This window comes from Neolamprologus multifasciatus, chromosome 15 (assembly GCF_963576455.1).
Source record: "Neolamprologus multifasciatus chromosome 15, fNeoMul1.2, whole genome shotgun sequence".
Taxonomy (NCBI): domain Eukaryota; kingdom Metazoa; phylum Chordata; class Actinopteri; order Cichliformes; family Cichlidae; genus Neolamprologus; species Neolamprologus multifasciatus.
The window spans coordinates 12,087,899-12,113,227 of record NC_140453.1 but is presented as its reverse complement, the minus strand read 5'-3'; the positions used below and the strand labels follow the sequence as shown (position 1 = coordinate 12,113,227).

The 25,329-nt window shown below is 40.3% G+C and overlaps 1 protein-coding gene across 6 annotated transcripts in view; it reads left to right on the top strand.

Moving 5' to 3' along the window:
• Positions 1 to 25,329, top strand: part of utrn (utrophin) — a 201,181-nt gene that overhangs the window by 109,149 nt on the left and 66,703 nt on the right. For all 6 annotated transcript variants that reach the window (XM_085133820.1, XM_085133817.1, XM_085133818.1 and 3 more), the window contains 4 exons: positions 7,207 to 7,379; positions 9,741 to 9,897; positions 20,328 to 20,457; positions 24,611 to 24,879. In XM_085133820.1, coding sequence (XP_084989946.1) covers positions 7,207 to 7,379; positions 9,741 to 9,897; positions 20,328 to 20,457; positions 24,611 to 24,879 — 729 coding nt within the window. The remainder of the gene's footprint in view (positions 1 to 7,206; positions 7,380 to 9,740; positions 9,898 to 20,327; positions 20,458 to 24,610; positions 24,880 to 25,329) is intronic.

Here is a 25,329-nt window from a genome sequence, read left to right as displayed (position 1 = left end):
GGTAAAAATCTGCACTATTCAAACTTTTGACATTCAGGGTTTGTTCTCTTTGCTGCTGGAGTGTGCGATCTCAACGTACCAAGATATGAAGAGTTCTCTAAGGCCTTAAATATAATGGATTTAAAAAGATAACCAAATTATGTATGATACATTTTTCCATTTTTGGACAGTCATCATACAAGTTGTCAGATTTCAACTGCCAACTTTATAGGACTCGGTCCTCAGTGATAAGCGCACTACATCACTCATCACTGGTTAAATATGGTAAAACACTAATTCTCTTTGGCCTTATAACACATATTGAATAATATGTAAACTGTTAGAAAAAAATAAAATCCTTCGCTTGGTTGTGAAAGCCATGAAATAAAAAAGTAAAACAACTAAAGCTTATACGGAAGAAAAAACAGGATTTGAGACACATGGCGTGTGCACTGTAATATTTAATTTCTGACTCACTCAGCTTATTTGATCAAATATAAATCTTTTAGTTTACAGTTAAGTGCTTCGAGTTTTTCTTTCCATTCTTTTTTCTTTAAGCAAAAGTTGGAAACGTTTGGGAATCTATTACGGGGTTTTTTCTATATCCTTTTTTTGCCTTTCCTCACATTTTCTCTGCTCTGCTCACCTTCATGTTATTACTCCGTAAGTTTGTGTTACTCTTTGCTCATTCACTGAACTTTATTTTTCTTTCCTCTCCTCTTTTCGCCCGAGGGATTTGAAGCGTTACATTCTTACCCCGTAATGGTTCTAATCCGCTTACCTTAGTAATGTAGCCCAACATTAACCCCGACGTGCCCCGCTTCAGGCTTCATCTATCTCTGTTTTTGCATTCTTAATAAATGTCTGCTTTTGTACACCGCACTCCTTAAGTTGATTGCACAAAGTTAAAGCATTAAAAGCCTCGGTGAGCCAAAATCATCAAACAAGTTTTAGCGGGTTTTTTTTTCTTTTCTCCCAGCTTCCACCCATTGTTGAATTAGTTATGCTTGTCAAATGTGCCAATTCGCTGCAGTTAATTTTACATCTTTCACTAGAAACCCCTCAAACGGCATATATTTGTCAGCATAACTCACAAGTGCGATTTAATGGCCTCGAGTATGTAAATATTTTTAATTAGCTAAGTGCACTTCAAAGTCTTTGTCTTATGAATATGCAAGGTTGTATTGTATTTTTTTCTTCCCCCTCACTTGACAGCCATCTGTCTGCATGTCTTTGATGCACACCACATGTCTACCCTGCTGTTCAAAATGCCAGCACACACTCGAGGAGTCAGGCTATCACTTCCACACTCACACAGAGGTTTAATATATGGAATCAATTTTAATGCTTGCACCTCTTTAACATAGCCCTATATAACACAGCTCCTATCCAAGCCTCTTCAAAGCATTTAGCCTTTACGCTATAGTAGGAATTTCAGGGCTCACTTAATTCAGTCCTCTGCAGAGTGATGATATTCAAATTGTGGGATCTGAACAGTAACGGCCTTTAGTAGTTGGGTAGTTCTAGTAATTTGAATAAGGGCTGTCAAGGAAAGGTGCTGTTCACTGATTAAAATACATAAGAAATGAAAAAGGTTCTTTGTGGAGCAGATTATATCGGCCCCTGTCCTGACACCCCACCATCCCAAATTCCCATTACTTTCCTTTTTCTCATCTTTGAACAAAACATCCACGTTTTCATCCCTTTTGCACCGGACGGGTAGAAGATTCCACCTGCACTGTTGGCCCTCTCCCCTCGCTTTCTCTCTCTTAACCCTCACAGACATCCTTTCTTTTATTAATATTCTTCCTCTCTGCCCATTTTCTCACTGACATCTCATTTTTTTCCCCTTTTATCCACTTTTTATTTTGCTTCTACTGAATTCTGGTCTGTATGTATTTTCTTTCTTGGCAGAAAGCCTTACTTTTCTCATGAACTGAATAGCTCTATGCCCATGCAGGCCTCAGGAAGTGGGTGTGTAGTGTGTTGAATGGGTTTGGGGGGAGAGAGAAAGAGAGAGAGGTAGGGAGAGGAGGGGAAAGGGAGGATACTGATTAAAATAATAAACAGCTGTGTGATAGAGCGAGGCTAGTGGCCAGAAAGAAAGAGCACCAGAGGAAGAGAGAGGAATGGGGATACCAGCTATGGAGTTTGTATGACCCCCCTACTAAAAGATCAAGCAGAGAGCGGGAGAATTCGGGTAACTTTTTAAAAAGTTTCTTCTACTCGAAGAGGGAGAGAGGACGGAATGGCAAATAGGTCACGCTCATCTCCTTCACCTTCCCAAGAGACAAGGGGATAACCAACTCAAAAGAGGGGCCAAAGTGTCAGACTCGCTGTTCAGGATCTAGACGCAGAACCTCGAGGCAGCTCTCTGCGAACATGTGGCTCCAACAAAAAGAAGGCGGCATTCTTTGGCTAAGTGGCCCAGTCATGGCAGTGATTAGGAGGGTGTCATAGAGCGACCAAACTGGGGCTAGTAGCAAGTCGGACGCTGAGGGGGACTCTGTCTCTTTGAGCCCAAGTTACCTTTAGCAAGGGCAAATCACGTGCCTCCGTCTGCTGTGGTCTCTCCTCTTGGTGTGTGTGAGACTGGATGAGAGAAAGTGCTTTTTATTTCAGTAATTGAGAGCAAACGTCCCGGCCCTGCCCAGGGTTGGACTACTGGACACGGTGAACAAAGCTTCCTTCATACTTTGAAGGGAAGTGGTAGAAGGAAAGCAAAGCAAACCCGAAGGAGAGCGCAGACCTGTCCTCAACCACTCTGATGTTTACATCAGCCCAGTCGTCCCTCAAGACACATACCGTTATCTCCACTTTGCAGACCTCCACCCAAGATTTGTCGGATTTCTGTCGCGGTTTAAGTGCTCCATTCCTGGCCCAAGGAACTCAACAATCAGCCTACAGCTGCTACTCTGTCAAACCTCCAGTGGCACCACTTGTCCCTCAATCCTTGTCTCAGCTCTGAAGCATGACTGCGGGGTAACTGTCACCTTCCCTATGCAGTCTGGCTGCCTTTCAAAGGAGGATGCTACCAACATGTGGCGGGATTAGGCGAGCACACGCACCGGCATGCATGTTCGAATGCTGCCAAGGGGTGTGTAAATTGCCTGTTTTGGGATTGCAACCTGGTTTTGACCCTTTTGTGTCTGGATTTTTTGCAAGAGCTGGGTTTTTCAGTTGCCAGATTCGAGATTCTTCAAATTCTGGATTTATTATTGATCTGAACGCTGACCTTGAATGTTCTGGTTTTGACCATAACCACTGGAGGACTTGTCTACTTGCCCTAAACCTGAAACATCCTTTCATCTGTATGAAAGTAGAGAAGATGTAGGGACACAAGGGAGTAGGAGGAGTCAGAATGATTGGCTTCAACTTCAGCTTGCAGGAGCTGCTCAGAAAGTTTGAAAAGGTATATTATAAGTCTGTTCTGTCATAGCTTGACTACTTTTAGCTTTTGATTGATGCAAACTATGAGTACAAACACAACCATCTTTCATTCTTTTTTTTCCCCCCTATCTTTGTTGTTGTGGTCCAAATTTAGTCAGCTTTATGAAGTCTAAGCAGTCCTTATTGGACTCATTAAAGTGGAATGAATGGTTCTGAGAGACGGATACTGTGCAGAGAGCGAATTAGTATAGAATGAGACCCACAGCCGTGAAATCAGCATCATTTGTCAAAGCAGACCTTTACGCTGATTGCTTTATTAAGATCTAAAGGCTAACATGGCTTAGCCAAGTAAGGGTCATTGTTGTTTTGTTAATGTAAACAAGTTCCTTTAGGTGAGAGTTTCATCGATGGGCGAGCACGTCTGGGTGTTTTGTTTTTTTTGCCCTTCAGCCATATCTTAACAGCATGTTTAATGCTTTTATCCTTCATAAAGCTTTAAGCAGTAGTTGTTGCTTCAGTTTCCAGGGAGACTCGGTCGAATCGCTTCTCCAGCTCCAACAAGCTCACAGCCAGCAAATCTCTATCACTCATTACAGTGTGCATGAGATCCAGAACCCATTAACCTTTCTGCTGCTTTTCTTCCCACTCGCACATAAATCGGTGTTTGTGTGTATGGTGAGTGCGAGTTTATAGATCGAGGAGAGGCGGCATATTTGAAGTCCTTTGGACCTAAAATGGTCCATTTTTAGTCAATAATTCATAAATAAAACATAGAAGAAAAGTAAACACAGGCCGGTGGTTACTCTCATGGTGACCTGTGGCATACAAATGGTTTTTTGTGTGTGTTTGGGTATGTCTGTGTTGACGAGAGGGAGAAAATGATCCGTCGCTCCACTTATACATCAACATATACAATCCTCTGGCTCCAAGCAGTCTTTCATTAGTTGAAATACACCCTAAAAGGGGGTTTTTGTAAATGAATATATGTGCCGTTGTTTGTCCGTTCAATGTATGCTTTCTGTGTTATATGTGAATGTGCTAGTGTGTGCAAACTATTTCCACTGGAAGTAGAAGCGCTAAAGGAAAATATAAGGGAAGCACTTGGGTAATGACTTGAAACACAGCCAGCTGGCTCAGAAGCCAAATGTGTCTCTGTTTTTTATTCTTGGTGTTACTCTTTCTTTCTGTCTTTATCACCATATCCTCTCCCTCTGCCCGTCTCTCCCTGGCTTTCCTCCTTTTTCCTATAACCTTTAAGAAGGATTTTAATTGTGCCTTAAAAAAATGCAGTGGATGATTATCCTTGCAGATCACAGCAGAGGCATTTGCTTCAGCCTTCAATGAAATGCCCATTGGCATTAACTAACTGCGGCATATTGCCACAGGTAGCTGTGTGTAGCCGTTTCATGCGCAGTCTGGTCACACTGCGGCTGAAATTTACTTTTTGAAATGTATTTTTTTGTTTTTCAGCAGCGCACTTTGCAGAGTATTTAAACTCTACTATAAACTATTCAAAACATACACACAGGTCATGTCTTTTCATGCTCGTCTAACATACATCCACTCTGAGTCTCCTGTATTGTTTATACCCATTCAGCGTCTTCCCTCTGTTTATATTGGAGTGTGTATTTGGAACCACGGCTGATTTTTGTCAGTGGATTTTTTTCTGTATACAAAAAATGCACACACTTGGCATCGCTACATGTAGGTCATGTTAGTTGGACAGTTGAAAACTCTTCATTTTTTCACCTTAGTGTGATGGACTTTCATTCAATGTTTTCACACGCTACTCATGTTTTGACCTGTTGCACTTGTGGCAATGAGTACTGTAAGTGTCGACTCTGGCCAAGTGAATCCATCACGTTGGAGAGTTTCATTTTCTCCTCAGTCCTCACTGAGACCAGAGTCTGTGGATGTGTGCATGATGTGTGCGACTGAAGCCTTGTTTATACTCTGTTGTTGACACAGACACGACAGCTGGAGACACAATGGCCGAATAGTTATTCCTGTTAAGCCTTGATTATACTTTCTGCAGCCGCTTGGGTTCAAGTGATGCAAATTTTGTTGGTAAATGGGGAGTACCTGTCTTTTTTTTTTTTGTGTGTGTGTGTGTGACCGCGGACTCATCCTGAGAATTTCCATTACACCCACCCCAACTGGACTTGCATCCCAGATGGTGGACTTGAGGTGAGCTTCAAGGAAGTATGGAATGGGTGCTGAACCTGTGTTTCCAGCTGTCCGTGTCTACAACAGACTTCAGTCAAGTCGAGTGAGAGGAGTTATCTTCAGGATATTGAATAGCAAATTATTAAGGAAACTGGGCAGGAAAAATGAAACTGGAATATGACTGGAATCTTTTTTCTTAAGCAATCCAGTACCGAAACCAATTCCAATAATGTTGTAGGTTACTAATACTCTAATCTTTTAATAATGTAGCTCCGGAGCCTGTTTAATACCAGGTTTCTGTGCCCATTCCCTACTCACTGGGGAACGGCAGGAGGATGGAACAATGGGGGACATTGCCAAATCCCTAATCATTTTCACAAACCAGTGAGAAACTTGACACAAATACATTGCTTAACTGCTCAGTTATGATGTATAATATACAAATATAATAGTGTAATATTAAAAAGAGTTTCATATCTAGAAACATTTTGAAGATATGTTCATTAATTCATCTGTAATAGGCCAAAATTAGCACGGGGTGATCCGTGTATCCGTTAGGCCCTAGTTAGTGTAGCACATTAATGGCAGTACAGACCATTTCCATTACTGCACACAGTTATTATAGTGATGCAGAGGACAGGAAAGCAATTATGCAACAATGGCCTTTTCCAAGATTTTCCTGTGTTTTATAATTAGAGTAAATGTAAAATATTACATTTCCAGTGCAAATGATACACAATTAACTACTTAAGCTGCTGAAGATGTGTAATTTTATACACCATGTCTTGTATTATTTTACAACGTTCCTGCACTGTTGTAGGCTATATGTCTTATTACACTTTTATTAGCTACAGCAATTTTGCCCCATTTGCAGTGTAAGTGTAACACTGCTCCAAGCAGTGTTACACTTACACACATGGTATTCTTTGGAGTCTTTTCTTTATGTGCAGTTGAAAAAGGTTGAACTGAGGGGAGTCCCAGTAGAGAGAGTGCGCGAGAGAAGAACACGGAACAGTTTTATACATCTAAAAATAAAACATTTGACAGGATCCTCTGCTTGCGTCAGCGCCCCTTGTGGTTTAACCCTCACACACAGACGTTCACACATGCCCTTTGAGATGGGGTTCTGTAATAGAGCCACTGAGTTAAGAACACACAGACACACAAAATCTTGCTTCGTCATAATATTGAATTTGGTCCTGTAAACATACACACATCCATACACAGAGCATTTTTGAGTCACACTGCAGTGCATTAGAACTTTATACCAGCATAAAATGAGAAATTCTTGCCGTCATTCAGACCTGGTGTAATGTAATGGTGGTCCAGCATTAATATGAAGGCTGATATTGCTCAGGGACTTGCTTCTGGATGGCGTGGGCCTTCCAAGTCGGCAAAAGAATAGAAGTTAAAATCTTTTTAGTCAAAGTACCTTGAGGATATTCCAGAAAATATAAACTTTTCTGCCCTCTGGTAAATTTGTTTGCAGTACGCTGTGATGTCCCTCAAGAAAAGTCTCTGTGACACAATCCGAAGATATTTTAGGTTCACTTGTAGTCAGCTGTCTCATCCATTTTTTTGTGATAAGAATGATGTTACTACTTTATTGCTGCCCTTGACTGTACCTTAATTTTCCACTGATAAAACCATGTTCTTTGTTCGTATTTTTAGGACATCCAGGCTGAGATCGATGCCCACAATGACATCTACAAGAGCGTCGACGGGAACAAGTCGAAGATGGTCAAAGCGCTGGGCAGCTCAGAGGAGGCAGTGTTCCTCCAGCACAGGCTGGATGACATGAATCAACGATGGAGCGACCTGAAGACCAAATCCGCCAACATCAGGTCAGTAAAAACTCTCAACTTAACTTGTTAACTTTTGCTTTCTCGAGTCCTTTGGGCCATGGATGTCAGATTGCAGTTTTTTGCCTTTTTGCTGCTCTCAAACTTGGAAGAAAAAAGATCTTGGCATAAGGTCTCAAGGCAATGGTCCAAGTAGGTCTCAGCTTGAGTGTACTCCTTTTTTTAATCAGCTAGTGTGTCATAACATTGCAGAAGTTTTGATTAACTATTAAATGTAGTGCATTGGGAGATGTGCTATTTCCTGATCAGGAAATTTCCTTTTCCCCAACATGTGGAATTCTGGAGCCCAGGAAGTTGATAAATGGAAACAATCCAATCAGAAAATGCTTTAATTTAAAAATGAAATGACAATGTCAGTAAAATGGTCTGCATTAGTTTATGGATAATATGACCTGCTTTGTACTCAGTGAAAATCCTAAACACTGCACCTTTAAACACAGTGTCCATAGTGTCTACTTGATTATTTTACACAAATTACACCAGGCTTCTACACAGTAACTACATCAGGCGGGTCAGACGTAACTCGGTAATCTACTCATTCCAGAAACAAGCTCATTAATTCAGTCATTACTCTTATGCATCACAGCCTCCATCCCAGGCTGCTGCCAATGTTGTTTTCTTAAAATGCTTTAGAAATTTGGAAGAGGAAGAACAACAGCTACTGCGTGATATTTTCATATGTGATGTGACGGTTTACAGCATCAAATACTGCAGAATAAAATGTCAGGTCGATGCAGGATAGCCACAAAACAGTGGTGCTGTCTGTTTGCATCGTGCCTCTCTCTGCGCTATTGACACTACGACAGAACATCCTGCAGCAACCAATTTATAGCTTGTTGAGCTTTTGTGGTCCTATTTCTTTGTGATTGGTACTGCAGTTTCAGAGGAGTGAAGCTAGTTCTTTGACTGACTCGCAGCAGTCAGCCCAACTTTGGGCTGCTACACATGCAATCCCGAAGGCAAGAAGTTGAAGCTGATGAATATTCAAGAAATTTGTGCATGTTTTAAATTTAAAGTGTCCCATTTTGGGGGGAATTCAGGTGGTACTTTTTAAAAACAAAAAAAGAGAGATGCATTGATTTTTCTGATTGCATGATTGAAATTGGTCTCAAGGTTGCTCCCATTTTATTCTGAAACACCAGGGAGTTTGTTTTGAAGAGCCTGAAAATGTTTTGAGGCATGTGTAGAAGTACATAAATCACTTATCGAAAGATACACTGAGACCAATTCCACTGTCAAGTATCGATTAGGAAATTTGGTACTTATGAAATCCAAATGTAGTCCTAGTCATGATTTAAAAACATTATTTATATATGAAAATATTCATTTGCATACAGTATTTTAGGAAATATTCATACGAGCTGTTTATAACAGCCTTACACTGCCTCCTGTTCTCTGCATGTCCATCGTGAAGCAGAGGGATGACATATAGCACAAAAAATACCCGAGAGCAACCACGGTAGGACATAAACTTCACACACGCAGTGCCTCGTCAGCCACAACCTTGGCATAAATAAAAAAGATTGGTGATGAGTGGGGACGCGGACGGTGAAGAAAGTGAAGGCAGAAGTGAAGGTGACAGGGCCAGATGGAGATGTTCAAAGAGGAAGAGGGGAGGGTGAATAAAGCCATGCCAGGAGAACAAAGTGAGGTTGGGATATCAATACAAATGGTGAAATGAGATGAAATGATTCTGAATTTATAATGGTTTATTTTAGTGGGAGAAATGGGACTTGGTCAAGATGAAGCATTGCACAGAAAGGAAAGAACGGGGAAAATAGATAGCAAGAAAACTGTGTGTGTGAGGTGGGATACGGAAAGATTATTGCATGCAGGCCATTATGCCTTAATTGCAGTACATGTGTAATTAAGGCTAACTCGGTAAGTGGCATTAGGAGGTCTCTGTACACCGTGTTCAGATACATTTTGCCCAGAGGAGAAGATGAAAAATAAGTGATTATCAACACACATTGCACTCAAGCTGCCACCCACACCGTTAGCAGCCAACTGCATCCACCTTCTTCAAATAACGTCCACTCCAGAAGGCCAGCGACCTCTTTTGAGTGGTTAGCAATCTGGTTTTTACAGGGTTTTGTAAGGATATGTCTTTTTACATGTTGAAATATAGTCATAGCTAGAATGTAGCAGGAAGAATTCAAAAGTTGTTGAACCTTACTATATGATTTAAACACTATAATTTAGAGAATAACAAATTTGAGACTATAATATGTGCGGATGTATAGAATAAAGTGTAAAGTAAAGAGTACAGTTTGAAAGGATTTACTGGGATATTGTCACAGGGATCTGGTGGTACTAGTTTAAGTGGATGCTTCATCTTGGCAGAGCACATCTGGAGGTGAGTGCTGAGCGCTGGTCTCGACTCCTGGGCCTTTTGGAGGAGCTGTGGAGGTGGATCTGCATGAAGGATGAGGAGCTGGCGAAGCAGATGCCCATCGGAGGAGATGTGCCCACTCTGCTGCAGCAGCAGAATCACTGCACGGTAGGAATTGTTGCCACAGGCGAAGTTCCTGCCACACTCTGAAAGATTTATCCATACCTTGTCCTTTACTTATTGATTTTTCTTTAAGTTTTCAGAGAGAAGCTTCAAAAAAAGTAACTTTTTTTCTAAAATAAACACGTTCCTTCTGAACATTTTAAGCATTTGTAACCATACTCTCAGCTTGATATAGCCAGCCCCATGTTATCAAGCTTTTTTTTCCCCTTCTTAAAGCAAATGCCTCATTAGTTGTCCTCTCTCTCTTTCTGTGTGCGCAGATGGCTTGCTTGTGTTTGACTAACATCTCCCTCACTGTCCTAATCATTTTCTCCTGTTAGGGTACAGAGGGTTAAGATTTCTATTATTTCGTGAAATTTGCTAATGTTATATCGTAGCAGCCTAACTCCTCCCTCCTTATCCTGAGCAGACGTCTAATTAACTAGAATAAATAAATTGCACAAGATGCGTTGTTGTCATAAAGATAAACAAACGTGTTATTAAAAATATAACCGTGCTAAAGATGATTGTTTTTCAAGCGTTTTGCCCAGCAGCCGTGTGGCTATGGTACATTTATTCGTTTCAAAATCCTGCATTGGTAGAGTTTTAAAGGCCAATTTCGACATCATTGCTGTACAGTGAGTAGTGTCGTTTCTCGTGTTTTATCATTGCACTTATTGATGTTTTTACACTACACAGAATCAGTTTTTCTAACAAGCAGTCAATACCTTTATTGTGCTGACCCATTCGTACCTTTGCCATCAGTGCCGTTTGTCAGCAGTGTTCCCCACTGTATTATTTATTGTAACCACGGGTTATTGTGATAGTGCACCTGAGTGTAATTGCTTTCAGATAAATGACTCAGCCCGTGGCTACTGTTTACTCCCAGCCTGCCGGCCACTCTTGACATCATAATGCATTTCTCGGCATCCCGCTCGCCACACTATTATTTTGTTCCCCAAAACGCCTTGGGAGTAAACACGTGTGCAGTCATGTGTCACAGACGCAAGGATCACAGACACGCTGACAGATCAGCTGGCACACGGAGCTCAGTACTCCTGCGTTGCGACACCTTAGCATACGTGAAGCGCATTTGTATCTGAATGCCTTCTCTGATCTGCTACATCTTTGTGTAACTTTTCAATGAAGTTTGACAAACTATAGTTTGAAATGTCATTTTGTAATTTTAGATGGCAATTTGTTAGATACAATACTGTTTGAGGCTAATGAAACAATCATGCACATAGAAAACAAAGGAGTTTCAATTTTGAGAAGCACTTCTGTGATAATTTGTAGAAAGAAATATGAAAGAGAGGGAAAAATAAGACAAATTACACACACACACACACATAATAAAGTATGTAATACTTAAAGCACTAATTCCAAACTTCAAAAGAAAAAAAAAATCATTAGAGCAATGTGCTCAGTGCTTTCCCTTTTTTAAAGGAAAATGGAGAAGGAAAAAAAAAGACACAACTGATCGACCACAGAGACTAAGAGCGGGCTCTTCCAGTGGCACACGATCAATTTCTTGGCTGCTGTAATGTCTGCTAAATATAGTCTTTTAATGGCTTAATGAAGAGTCGTTACTCAGAAAGCAGAGCAGATTATGTAAAAACTATATATTATGGGAAAAGAGAGACACTCTTCCACACTTTGCCTGGTTGACAGTCCAAACTTGGAGCCTTTATGGGAATCTTGTTTCTGATTTTAATTGAGATGGGTTCATCAGAGTATGCTCTCAGTGATCTGAGATGAGGCTTGCTCCACGTTTCTGCTGAACACCTTACAGAGAGAAGAGAAAGGCATTACCCCAGCTGCTCAGATGAGCTCCATTATATAAGCAATGAGTCTGAGAGCACACGCAGTAACCACAGAGTGTAATCTACCTTCATGTCCACTTCTACTTTCCTTTTCTCATTACCCTCTCTCAGCCCTTTTATCTCATTTTCTGTCATCCTTTGCTGTGGTTCCTGTCTCTAGCCTTTTTGTCTCTTTTCTTTACACTCCTCCTCTCTATTTCTTTCACATTTTCTCCTCTCTGCTTTCCCTTGTTCATCTCCAGGTATTCAGCTTTGAGAATACTCAAAAAAGGAAATAATGAAACTGGCAAGTTGAAAGTGCAGAAGTCTCACTTACCATTTTTTCCGTGTTATGTTTTTCCCTCACTTCTTCTGTGTTCTTAGTAGATTGGCCTGGAGGTCTTGGTGACCCTAAAAAGGATGAGGGGAGGTGGCTGAGCAGAACAAAAAGCTGGGGCTTTGAACATGTCATGCTCTATTACTTGCTTACACTGACAGACACACACTTGCAAGTCCCCTGTGCTCACACATACATACGCAGACACAGTCGGTAAGCAATGCATGTACCAGCTGCTCTGCCGGAGAGATTGGGGGAATGTGTATGGATATAAATATATGGAAATTGGTGTCTCTGAGGTAGGGAAGGCTTAGAGTGAGTTTTTTTTTCCATTCTCTTTTTGTTTTGGGAGACTTTGAGAGATAAAAGATGAAGGCTAAGCCACTTAGCCCAGCAGAGAGCAACGGATATTGCCGTTATTAAAGAATCGGAAGGAAGAAAAATATGAAAGAGCAGTGGTCCAAGCAGAAAGTGATAGACAGGAAGTGGCAAACAGAAGCAAAATTAAATGAGGAGAAAAGAGAAAGATGTTATGTACAATAGATGAGAACCCAGGTTAGTGGAAGTAGGAAAAGTATACATAGTACATCTTTTTATATTCATAATATTTAGGTTTCCAACACATCAGCTGCAGTCAGATCTAGCTCAACAAGCTGATTGTTGAAGTGCTGAAAGTGTGAGGCGACTGAGTGGGTATTGCCTGTGCTAACTTGAGTTAACTGTTACTAGCGAGCTCTATAATGATTATTCCTGCAGGGTTACAGTGACTCGCTTTATTCTGTGCCTTGCTCAGCTAATTTCACACAGACTTGAGTTCTCCCTCCCTCCTCTGTGTATTGATCCGTGTCTGTGTTTTTCTCTTCTAAAATGGCCATAATAGCGTTTATTAATTGCACATTCAATTACCCAGTAAAAATGCCTTTGTTAGCATCAAGCCGATTAAACTCATCAGTCTCTTCTATTAAATTAGCAGCTTTTAGATCAAGGAGTGGGAACGAGGGACCAGAGGCTTGTGGGCATCTTTAACGACTCTTATCTTTCAGCAACAGTTGGTTTCTTGTCTGCATTGTTACGCAAGTTCAATCTGGTTCTTTCAAAAGCTCATTCGACTCATTCAGAATGAATACAGGCAACAGGCAATATACTTTAAATTTAGTTAAACCCCACTTCCCCATATCTTCTAAATATGCTTAAGTAGCATACCATTACTCAAAGTAAAGTGGGGAGAGTCTAAAAATTTGCCACAGGACTCCTCTTAATCATTGTGCCTGAATGATTGATTAGCACCATTTACTCTTAAATGGACAGGTAGTAAAGGAGAATGAAATGGATTTAAGTGCTGTGCTGGACTTTACCTCAGGGTGTCTTTGGAGACGCAGGGCTTTTTTAGAACTCACCACTGTTTTTTTTCTGAGGAACTTTAAATTGTTTTTGTCTGCTTCATTTACACTTGCAGTTTAATGAAATTGCTAGACGTGTTTGTTGATGGTCTAAAGCACTGCTGGCAAAAACCAGCCCTTATCTGCTGGGGGTCCTATGGGTTTGTCCTGCAGTATTTGGCACTGGAACATTGGCCTCAAATCCTTTGGGTCCTGTCAGCTTCGGGGTGGGGCATCCTTAGATCCGGTATGTTTCAGCACATTCCATGGATGCAGATTTAGCTAGAATCAAAGGAATTTGCAATTGCAAACCAGGTCAACGTCATGGGTCCTTTATTGTCTCTTTTGAGCCAAAGGGCAGTGCCATGTGTATGCATGGTCTGCAGCAGTGATTAGGTGGATCAAGATGCTAGGATGCAGCAGAACATTGATCATCTAGGTACAATTTAAAGTTTTTCACTTCACCTGTCATTTGGTTTTTAATGTGAAGTTGTTTTTTTAACCATGGAAATAATTCTGTGATCATCCACCTCAGTTTTATTATGTGGTGTTTCAGACCTTTTGGTGTTGCTGAGCTGGCCAGTGTGTTCATTCAAAAAATGTACCAAATTTTTGGCCGTTCTCATAGTGTTTGTGATCACTCTATGGGTTTAGTTTGGTTTATTGGTCTTAATGGGCGCTTCCCTCACTCACGTCAGAATCTCTGCCGACTACATATTGAGAGATCTGGTGAAAACACAACTTATACACTTGGAGTCAAATACAGATGTTTTTATTGGTTTAATTTGTCATGAAGCATCAAGGGAACAGACTGTATCTGGCCACAAAGCTGCTTGTCAATTAATTACTTTTGAGCCTTTGAATATGATGCACTGTTAACCATTAATGCAATACTTTATTGAACCGCAATACTTTATTAAACCCCTTGAATTAAAGCTGAAAGTCTGCATTTTAATCTCATCTTAATTGTGTAATTTAAAACCCGCTGTTGGTTATGTCTAAAAACACAAGTTAATGTGTTTAAGTGCATATTTAAGCAATCATTATCACTACTATTAATGCACCAAACAGCGGACAGATTGCTGCATAGATGGTTAGTATAGTCGAGCATTTAAGAGCTGAAGAGAGGTTTGGGAGTTAATCAAAACCAAAAGAGATTACTAAAAAGAGACTGCATATTTGGACTGTGTTGGGAGATGAATCCTCTAAATTAATGCTAATATTATTTTGGTAAGTGTGCAATAAACCTTTTAAAGGCTATGATAGCATAAAGAAGCAAAGAAGTATATGAACAATGCTGCGGTTAGCAGTTATAATTATCGGTGACAGCAAACCTCATTAAGTACTGCAAAACTATGCTAAAGAGTGATGCAGTGACGATTCAAATTCGAATTCTAAATTGACCTCAAACTTGTAAATTATTGCAGTTGCACTAACACAACAATGTAAAATATACATATGTTTTACATGGAAAAAATTTCTATTTTTATTTCGGCAACTGCGAATTTGTCACATATAGGTTTCTTGTACATCCACAGGCATTTCACAGCCTGTGGGTATTGTTACTAAATTAACAATGGCCAAGGTTGGATGCATTAGTTAATTGGAGCATTTGTTTTCAAACTACTAGCAGCTATCACTAGCTTTCAGCTATTCTCAGATAACAGCAAATGTTGGGAGGGCAAAGGAGCAATTAATTTTTTTTTTTCAGTTGAATCACTTTGTGGCTCCTTTATGAACTGTGCAACTGTATGCAACTGTAAAATCTAATTTGGCCCAGACGACACAAGTTCAAATTCTGGCCTCAACTAAAAATAGTTTTTGCTAGAGAAAAATAAGAAGTGATCAGTATTGTGACTTTCTCCCCCTTCTCCCGCAGTGTGATTGAACCCTTATTGCAAAGGCGCCTGAAAATTCCTGCCTTGTGCCTCTCTTATGTTGAGAGATGGTATATTGTAGCAGTCCTTTTTGGGAGGCTTATTTCTTCTAGAAGATGAGGGCTACGGTAATATTGTGGATGAGATAGCAGGGTTTTGAGAGCAGGAAGAGGGATGTTTGGCAGAGCTCTGAAAGAAGCTGTGTTGTGATGTTATCTCATTGGCGCCACAGCACAGGGCACTTAGTGATAAGAGTCTGCTGTGCTGCTACAGCCACAAACTACACTCTTACACAGACCTGGGCACAAGCACTTGCCCACAGACATAATCACACACTCGCAGCCAAGGTCACGGTCACTCGTAGCTTCAAGGTAGATGCCAGAAGCATTGTGAAAGTGACAAGAGTCCCCTCTTTCTCTAGTCTCCATAAATCACAGCTCATATTCTGATGTGCCAGAGCCTGAAAATTGTTGAAAAAGAGCAAAGAGAAGACCTGTCCTGTTTTATCTTTGACATAGATAGTCTATGTCTCATCACTCAAAGGCTGTCTGGGATTTGCTTGGGAAAAAAGAGCTTTTTTTGTTAACTTAAAAGCGGCGTGTGCATTTGATATCCGCCTTTCAAAAAAGCGTGAAAAGTGTGTCCCTGTGTGAAACTCTGATAATGTGCACATGCTGAGGTTTCACTAAAAAGGTTTGGTTGAGTGTTGGGTGAAAGTGTTTTGTGCTGTCACCTGCCTGAACTGTAAGGATACCCAGTGGCTGGATAACAGACGGCGAGGCTGTATCTAACAAAGAGGATTACTTGGCGCTGCTCACGTTGCAGATATTAAAGCCTTCTGTGGCTCATTTCTTTGGAGCCAGTTTACATTAGAAGATAATATTACATTTATTGTAACGGACAGGGATTTTTTTTATTACTCAAACTATGCCTGTGTGACATGATTATTAATATGGGTATTATTATAGTAAATACGCCTGAGACGCAGAGTTCACTTTTGACCACAGTGGCCTTACTGCAGGCTGTTCTTGAGCTTTTAAGCCAGATGATCTTTATCAACAGTTTTTTTTTTTTCAGCTTGTGTTTGAATTTATTCTCACACACAGTGTAAGTAAACAGTGCAGCAATAACACAGCACTGCACTTCACTTCACAGAAGTGATATTACACCACAGACATGGCAAACAGAATACAGTATCTCAGAAATTATGAGTGTGTGTGAGTAATGAGAGACATGTTAAAAAATTATGTGCACGTGTCATAAACACATTTTTAGCAGAATGTTTTAAGTGAAACATTAATGTTTCACTTTAATGTTAAAAATGTGCCTATTTCATTTTGAAATTGATGGCTTGCAACATGTCTCAAAAAAGTTGGGACTGGGAGTTATTGAAGGCTAGAAAATAGTAAAAAGTAAATGTTCTAAAAAGAAATGGATGCAGGAACATTTTGCAACTAATTGGGTTAATTGTCATCAAAATAAAATGATTGGGTATAAAAAGAGCATCTTAGAGAGGCAGAGCTCCTCAGAAGTAAAGATCGGCAGAGGTTCAGCAATCTGCAAAAAAACTGCAAATTTCAGAATAATGATGTTCAACATAAAATAAAGAACACTTTGAATATCTCATCATCTATACGCCTAATATTTAATGATTCAGAGAATTTAGAGAAATCTCTGTGCACAAGGACAGTGCCTGCCTACCTGTCCTGACCTTTCACCAACTGAAAACATTTGGCACATCATAAAATGCAAAAATAAGACAAAGAAGGCCCGGGACTGTAGAGCAGCTAGAATCCTGTATCAGCCAAGAATTGGCATCTCCCAGATGTCACACAGGGTGCTACACAGTGGTAAATAGGGCTGTGACCAAAATCTCATATCCCGATATAAGAATTCTATCGTCCCGATAACGATATAAATCACAAAAATTTAACATTTTCTGTAAATTCTGTGAATCTCAGGCAGCTGGACTTGCGGGAAGTGTTTCCAGCTGCGCGTAGTGTACCTGGAGTCGAGTGTTTTAACCGATGCATGAAACTATACATTTTTAGACATAAGTTGTAACAGCTGCCATTTTCTTTGTGAGTAGCTGCAGGGAAAAGCCTGTTCTAACGTTTGAGTCTAAGGTTTGTTTTTTAGCACCTGGCGGCTCTTTTTTACTTCTCATCCGAAAATAATCTGCTCTTTCACGTGATTCAGTTTATTTTGAAAAGTCTCAACAGGATCTTGAGCTTTATTGTGAAAGGTTTATGTGGAAGATAAACAAGCGGACACGCGATGGTGTTACCGTCGTTGTTGCTAACCACAACGCATTAAAAAAAAAAAAGGCGCTTGTCCGTCCGTAGTGTGGTTATATAAAATATAAGAGAAAGAGAGAACTTTAAGAAATTAATATAGCCACTACAGTGACGATCAAAACGATGAAAAAATATTGCCGTAAACAGTTTATTTTGCGACACCACGCAACAAACGATAGCATAAAATGAAACGATAGACGTTTTTATATTGTCATCTGATATATATCGTTATATCGAACAGCCCTAGTGGTAAACCCATCTACTCATTATCTTGAAGGACCTCACAGTATTGCCCCAGTAGAACTTTTTGCTCTCAGACTGTTGGCAGACCCTGTTGAAGCTTTCTTCATTTTCTCTGTCATTGTATGGTCTTTACCTTACAACATAAAGCGACTTAAGGCAACTGTTGAATTGAATAAACGTGGCACTGTTCAAACTTTTTTTTTGATGTTGCCTCCATCACATTCAAAATGAGTGGATATTTCTTAATTTAAAGTATTTGTTTTCTGTGTTCTATTGTGAATAACATGGGTTTATTAGACATATCTTTGGAAGTGTAATACATGAAGTCAAACTTCACATATCTATAAACAAGCCAATTTGCTGCTTTGATGCTGTATATATGTTGGTTCCTTCTACATCTGGTTGTAATCAGACTTCCCTGAATTATTCAACCAGGTGCAATTTGTTTCCACCAGGATGCTGTTCGTCGACCTGAGCTGTTATCTGTGATTAACACATTATAAAACTGACATCGGAATACTCTGAGTAACATGCAACAAACTTTGAAAATAAACAGCCTCTTTACCCTCATTTCATATCCTAATTTAAACCACCACTCTACATCTGACAGCAAAAACAAAAGGAAATATATGGAAAACTAAAGGCGCTGGTATCAACTGGGAGTTGTCCTCGCTGCTCAGCTCGTCATCCTCTTTTTCTTATCTCTGCTCACACCCCTTTCCCTCTTCCTCAATCCCCTCTCATTTACGTTCTATCTCTCAAGGTCCCCTCTCTGCGCTACCTGCCTATTATGCTTCCTCTGTGTGAACGGGGAGGAAATCATTGGAACGAAGCAAACCATTTATTAGCAGGGATGATCTAATTTGTGTTCAGCAGGATGCTTCATTTCAGGGTGAGAGTACATTTGTCTGCAGGAGGCTGTGTGAAATTGTCATTGCATTGGTCTAAATCCAACTTTTACAAGAACTTACTTCCAGAAATGACTTTTTTTTTTTTTTTTTAACGCTTCCACAGCAGCAGTGTGTGAACTGTGAAATAGAATTGAAAGAATTGGTGAGAGGGTTAAGGTCACTCAGGAAATTATCGGCTAATTATGGCAAATCTTCACACAAATGTCTAAAAGGATGAAATTAGATTGTGATGACATTGTATAATGAAGGTCACACAGAAGGTGCAAGTTCAGGTATGTGCGTATATGGATGTAAGCTGCATCTTGAGTGGTGGGGTGTTCTCATACATACGGATTGGATAGTTTCTCTTCTAGGCGATTCTTATTGTTCTTGTCTTAAGTCTTCAAATGTTGCCGGTAATACGATTGCACCCAAGCCAGCATCTTGTCGTCAATCTTTTGCATCTCATTTTTGCTGCACTCGACTGTTTGATCAGTCTGATAAGTGTGAGACTTTATCAGAGCGGGTCATCCCAGCTAATCAACCAGCTTCACAGTGTCTTCAACTACATCGCCTCTTCACAAAGCAATCACACACTCCGATAGGCAATGAAGTCCTTCGGGGTGTCACATGTATATTCAGACAAGAACAATTATGCCATTACATACCGTTCTCACCCCCTTTATGTAGTTCTATCGCCTGCCGTGCACTCTGCTGAGGCAGAATTCTTGACATAAGGTTAAGAGCATTTGTCAGATTGCTTCATGAACTTCATGAACTAGAGCCTGGAGTGTGTGGTGCACTATGCTCATTTCAATATGAGCGGCACTGTGAGAGGATGTGCAGGATGTGTGGTGTTACTAGCGAGCTCTATAATGATTATTCCTGCAGGGTTACAGTGACTCGCTTTATTCTGTGCCTTGCTCAGCTAATTTCACACAGACCCAGAGGAGAAGCCCAGTTTGACCCAGTACTCGCACTTCAATCGCTGCTCTGTTCTCAGAGCTTTCAATACCGCTGACACTCCTTACATAGCCACTCTCTCTCTCTTACCTCTTGATTCCTTCTTAATAGGCGAAGACTGAGCAGGGAAACTGTTTTGTTCTCCTGCAATCACCTAATTAGCCATTGAATGTGTTGGTTATCTTGCCGATAGGGAGAACGTAAACATCTGCGTTTGTTCATTGGGCTGATGTGAGTGTTTTAATCACAAGAACTCTAAGAACTGGTTGATTAATATGTATATTTCTGTGGGGGGGTGGCAGCAATCTGGGTACAAGCCCTGTTCAATATGCTCCAGGTTCACTTGGAGTTCACTGGCAGGGACAGGTTGAGGAGATGAGTCTAGCATGCACATACCTGCAGAGAAAATGCATAGGTTTTGTATTAAAAAACATAAAAACGCACGAAAAATTACAGCCTTACTATTTTAGTCTTCAGTTATTTCAAAAACGAGAACCTGCAAGAACTGTTTGAAAATTAAACTCAAATTAAACGATCTTTTTAATATATAGATCATAACAAAGTTACAAAAACAATGTGGTTGATATTAGTAACATTTTTATATACATCAAGTCCCCTCTAAGCCATTGCTCTGTGCTTTTCCCGCAGGCGCTACGGTCAGAACTGAAGGAGCGCGAGCACTTGGTAATCAGCACTTTGGACCAGGCGAGGACGTTTCTTGCTGATCAGCCCATTGAGGGTCCTGGAGAGCCACGCAAGAACCTGCAGCCAAAGACTGGTTTGTTCCTTTTCATTAAAAAAAAAATGTATATCTCTAACAGAATATATAAACTTTCAGTCCTGGAAACAGGTTTGAAAAGATAATTGCAGCTTAAAAATACTGCACACCACTACCGAGCCCATTAAAGCCATGCCATGCAGTTTTTTCCACCTCCTAACTGAGTAAATTGTGGTAAAATCAGAGCTCATAATGAGGCTTAGGCAGTTTTATCTTTTAGGTATAGTAAGTATCTGGAGATAATGACTTAATGAAAAACTATTAGAAACTCACAGTTCTCTGTGTCTCTAGTTAGTCTAGTCTGTTGTCAACAGATTTTAAATCACTAATCGCCTATTTTTGTAATTCACATATCATTTTTTCCCTTACATAGGGCTGTGCGATATGACAAAAATCTCATATCCCGATATAAGACACTTATCGTCCTGACAATGATATAAATCACAAAAATGTAATATTTTCTGTAAATTCTGTGAATCTCGGGCAACTCGACTTGCGTTTAGTTTTTCCAGCTGGGCGTCCTACCTGGATTCGAGTGTTTTAACCGATGCATTAAAATATACATTTTTAGACATAAGTTGTAACGGCCGCCGTTTTCTTTCAAAGTTTGAGTCTAAGGTTTATTTTTTAGCACCTGACGGCTCTTTTTTTGCTTCTCATCCGTAAACACTCTGCATACTCTTTCACGTGATTCAGTTTATTTTGAAAAGTCTCAACAGGATCTTGAGCTTTATTGTGAAAGGTTTACGTGGAAAACAAACAAGCGGACAGCGGAGCCATGTGATGGTTTTACCGTCATTGTTGCTAACGACAACACGTAAAAACAGGCGCTTGTCCGTCCGTAGTGTGGTTATATTAAATATGAGCGAAAGAGAGAACTTTAATAAATTAATATAGCCCCTACAGTGACCGCCAAAACGATGAAAAAATATTGCTGTAAACAGTTTATTTTTCGACACCATGAAACAGACGATAGCGTAAAATGAAACGATAGACGTTTTTATATCGTCATCCAATATATATCGTTATATCGAACAGCCCTACCCTTACATGGCCAGAATCTCGTAGAAACATAATTTCCACTCTAAAATTGTACTGTTTGATAATAGTATATAGGAAACAACAATGCATTGACAATTCAACTGTAGACTGTAAACACTTAAAAAGACAAAATTGCTTTATAAAGCCCTGTTTTGAAGCCATCCACAATTAATACTGCCACACCACTAAATTTAATGCAATTTAGGCTGTTGAGTTATCAAAAAATATATATATACATTAGCTACACAAAATGTATTTGTTGAAGCTGTTTCAATGTTTGCTTCTGTTGTAAAGTTGGACCTTTGGCCCCTGAAAGAACTCTAGTTTTTGGCACCTATACCTTGTCTTCATTTTTCAGGCATAGTGACAGAAGGATAGCAGCAGCACTGAAAAGGAAGGTTGTTAACACTGTTGTGAAACCCTCTATGATGTATGGTTTGGAGATGGTAGGTCTGACTCAAAGAGAGGAGGTGGATGAAGATGTTCGGGAGTGACCTGGAGGGACAGATTTAGTGTCACAGTATGTCAGTGGGACAGTGCCAGATAAGCATTTTGGAGACAGTGTAAGCAAAGCAAGAGGAGATGGTTTGGACATGTGTAACGGGGGGGATAGTGCATACACTGGACAAAGGATGTGAAATATGGAGCTGGCGGTAAGGAGGAGAAAGACCTCAGAGAAAGTTCTCAAGAAGGTAGTGATGGAGGATATGCAGGGAGGTGATGTGATGCAAAAGAGAGGGTGAGGTAGTTGCAGATGACGTGCTGTGGTGCCCCCGAAATTGAGCCACAATATAAAAAAAGGAGCTGGAAAAGGTTGCGGCTTGCATCCTACAAAGTCATTTGCTAAAGGTTTTTAGTTGGATTTAAGTTCCATAGTGTAATGGTTAACACATTTGCTTAATATGCAAAAGATCACAGAGGCACAGATACCTGGTGGTGGTGGTGCAGGTGTCTGGAAGGGCAGCATTCAAATCTGTGCAAAATCAAATATATGGATCCATCTGCTGTGATAACCTGATGTAAATGGGAGAACTGCCAGAAGAAACTTCTTCTTTTCTGCTCCACAAGGGTTTTGTTTTAGGTACCTTAACCTGTCATCAATCACAAGAATGTCTGCTTTTCAGCCAGTTTGAAGAACCAGAATCTAAGGTCTTATTTTTCTCACTTCTGAGCTTAAAATCATTTAAGGTGTTACCTCGGTTGAAGGTAGTATAAATAGACAAGGAGCTGGGCTTACACATAAACCAACTCATTCAGTATTCCCTCTCTGTCTCTTTTTGGGTGCAGCAGGGAAGTCTTCGTTAGGTCAGCATATTTCCCTTCTAACTAAACCCCTACTGTGTAAATAATTAAACCGACCCAAGGGAATGTGTAGGGGTGTGGCGAGACTTCAGAGCGCAGACCGATAGGCTTGTTGTCTGTGGTCTTTGATGCAGATATCAAAGTGTCATCTCATTGAATACAGTAAATAGATTTTTTTTAAAACAAGCTAATTTAAGATCAGAAGCTGTGCTTGTGGTGTAACGAGAGGATATTGAATGTGTCAGAGTAACACTCTGATAGTGTATTAGTATAGTAATGCTTTGTAAAGACAATCAAACGAGCTTACATTACTTTGCCTGTGTACATCATTCTTCTTTATAAACTACAGACACCATCAGTATCAGCAGTGACATGAGGCTTCCTGCAATGTCAGGCGTTTTTGTATGCCGGGAGCAAGATGAGAAAAAGCGAGATTGCAGAGGTGCAACAGGTGAAGATGGTAATTCAGTCACTACCCTGGAGATAAGACCTAAGAACTCCTGAGAACTGCTCATCTTTTTTGCAGTTAAAATGATTATCTGGGGAGCAGTTTTCTCCTATACCTGCTCTTTTTTTTAAAAATTCCCCCCTCTTCTCTAACCGCATCCTCAGATACGCCACAGTCGTCATGTCTTCTCACCTTCTGACTTCTTAGACTTCTGTCATTTCTTAGACCCTCAGTCTCTCTCATTTTTTCTGTCTTTCTCTTTGATCAAGCCTTGACTTTAGTTAAAGCTTCAGCGTCCTACCTTCTTTTCTTATTTTTCTGCCCTCCTGTTCTCCTTTGCTCCTCCATTCTCCTCGTGTTGAGTGTCGCTCATTTACCTAGTATGGGATCAAAGCTTTAACTGAAGAAGTGAGGACTCAAAAGCTGAATTCAGGGACAACTGAATAGTTCAGCAGGTCGTATTTGTGACTTGAAAGCAGCTGAATTTGGCAGATAGTGTGTCAGAGAGCAGGTCAAGGCTGGCGAGAGCGATGGAGAAGAGGCGCGTGTGCAGTTTGGATTAGTTCAGGTTGTTACTAGAAAGAAGTTGGTAGACCTGAGACACAAAGGGACAAAAGAATTAGTTCTAAGGGTCAGAAAATTCTACATATCAGTTCTGACAAGACTGTAGTTTTTCTACCAGGCAGTACAAAGTCAGAAAGAGGATCGAAGGGCTGGGGTTTATATTGTCCTGGAGCTTGATTTGTCGATGAGTGTCAGGTTTGCAGATGAGTCATAGAAGCGTCAGACTTAGACATGAAGGATGTGCAACTACTGAAGGAATGTGCAATAAAAGAAAAAATGATCACAAAGGGATTATTCAGCTGTTTAATTATAGTAAAATTTGCAGATAAATGGCTCATAGTTCTTCAGAATCTTCTGCCACATCATCTTAGGAAGAGAAAAGAAGAGACTTTAATGAAAATTTATACAGGTCTCTTCGGTGTTTTTGTTGTAGAAGTACGTATTTAGAGAACAATAATTAAATGTTGAAGATGGTAAAGGTTGTTTTTAGGAAGCTCTAGCACTGAAATGTCACGAGCATGTGTATTTTTGCAAGTAAAGCAGCCTGTTTGCAGCGCTGGAAAGAAGGACTGTGAAATAAAAGAAAAGATCCGGTTCAGTGCAAGGATTTGAACACATTACAAATGCATTTCTATCATTTCTTCGATTTTATAGAAGTAGTCTAAATAAATACCTTTCATTACCATATTGTGAAGAAATAACTGAACAAAATATGAAATGATAATGAAGGCCATGAGCATTTCTCCACAAAATGGCGTGCTTCTTTATTTCCCGTATTCTCTCTTTTTTATCTTTCAGATCTCACACCAGAGGAGAAGGCCCGAGGGTTGGCCCGGGCTATCCGAAAGCAATCTGGTGAAGTGAGGGAGCGGTGGGAGCGTCTGAAAGGGCACGTGGGCGGTTGGCAGAGTCAGGTGGAGCGAGCCTTGGAGCGACTCCAAGAGCTGCAGAGCTCCATGGACCAGCTTGACCTGCGGCTGACTCGGGCAGAGGAGGCCAAAGCTACCTGGCAGCCTGTGGGCGATCTGCTGATCGACTCTCTGCAGGATCACATCGATAGAACCACGGTAAACCATCCCTCTTATACTGTCAGATATGCTCAGTTTGAGTTCTGTTTAACAAATCTTGTTGTTTTCCGTTATAAAATCTTTGAAAATCCTGATTTTAAAAAAGAAGAAGAAATGTTTGATGCTTCATATGGTTTCCCTGGTTCTTTATTTACTTTTTTTGTGTGTTTTGCTTTTTAAAGAAAGTGCTACTTCATTTGAGGATATACTCAGTATAGTCTTGTTTGTTTACACATCATATTTGATGATGTCTCGTTTTGCCAGGGAGAACCGGCCGAGAAACAAGCAACAAATTTAATTTAACAAGCAAGAAAAATGAGAGCATCTTCTTGTAAACTGTAAACAACAAATGAAAGAGTCGAGACGCGGAGGACAAAGGGACACTGAAAATAGCCAGGTCACGATTCACAGGCTGCATGAGGAAATTCAGCTGTTTCACTTATTTCTCTC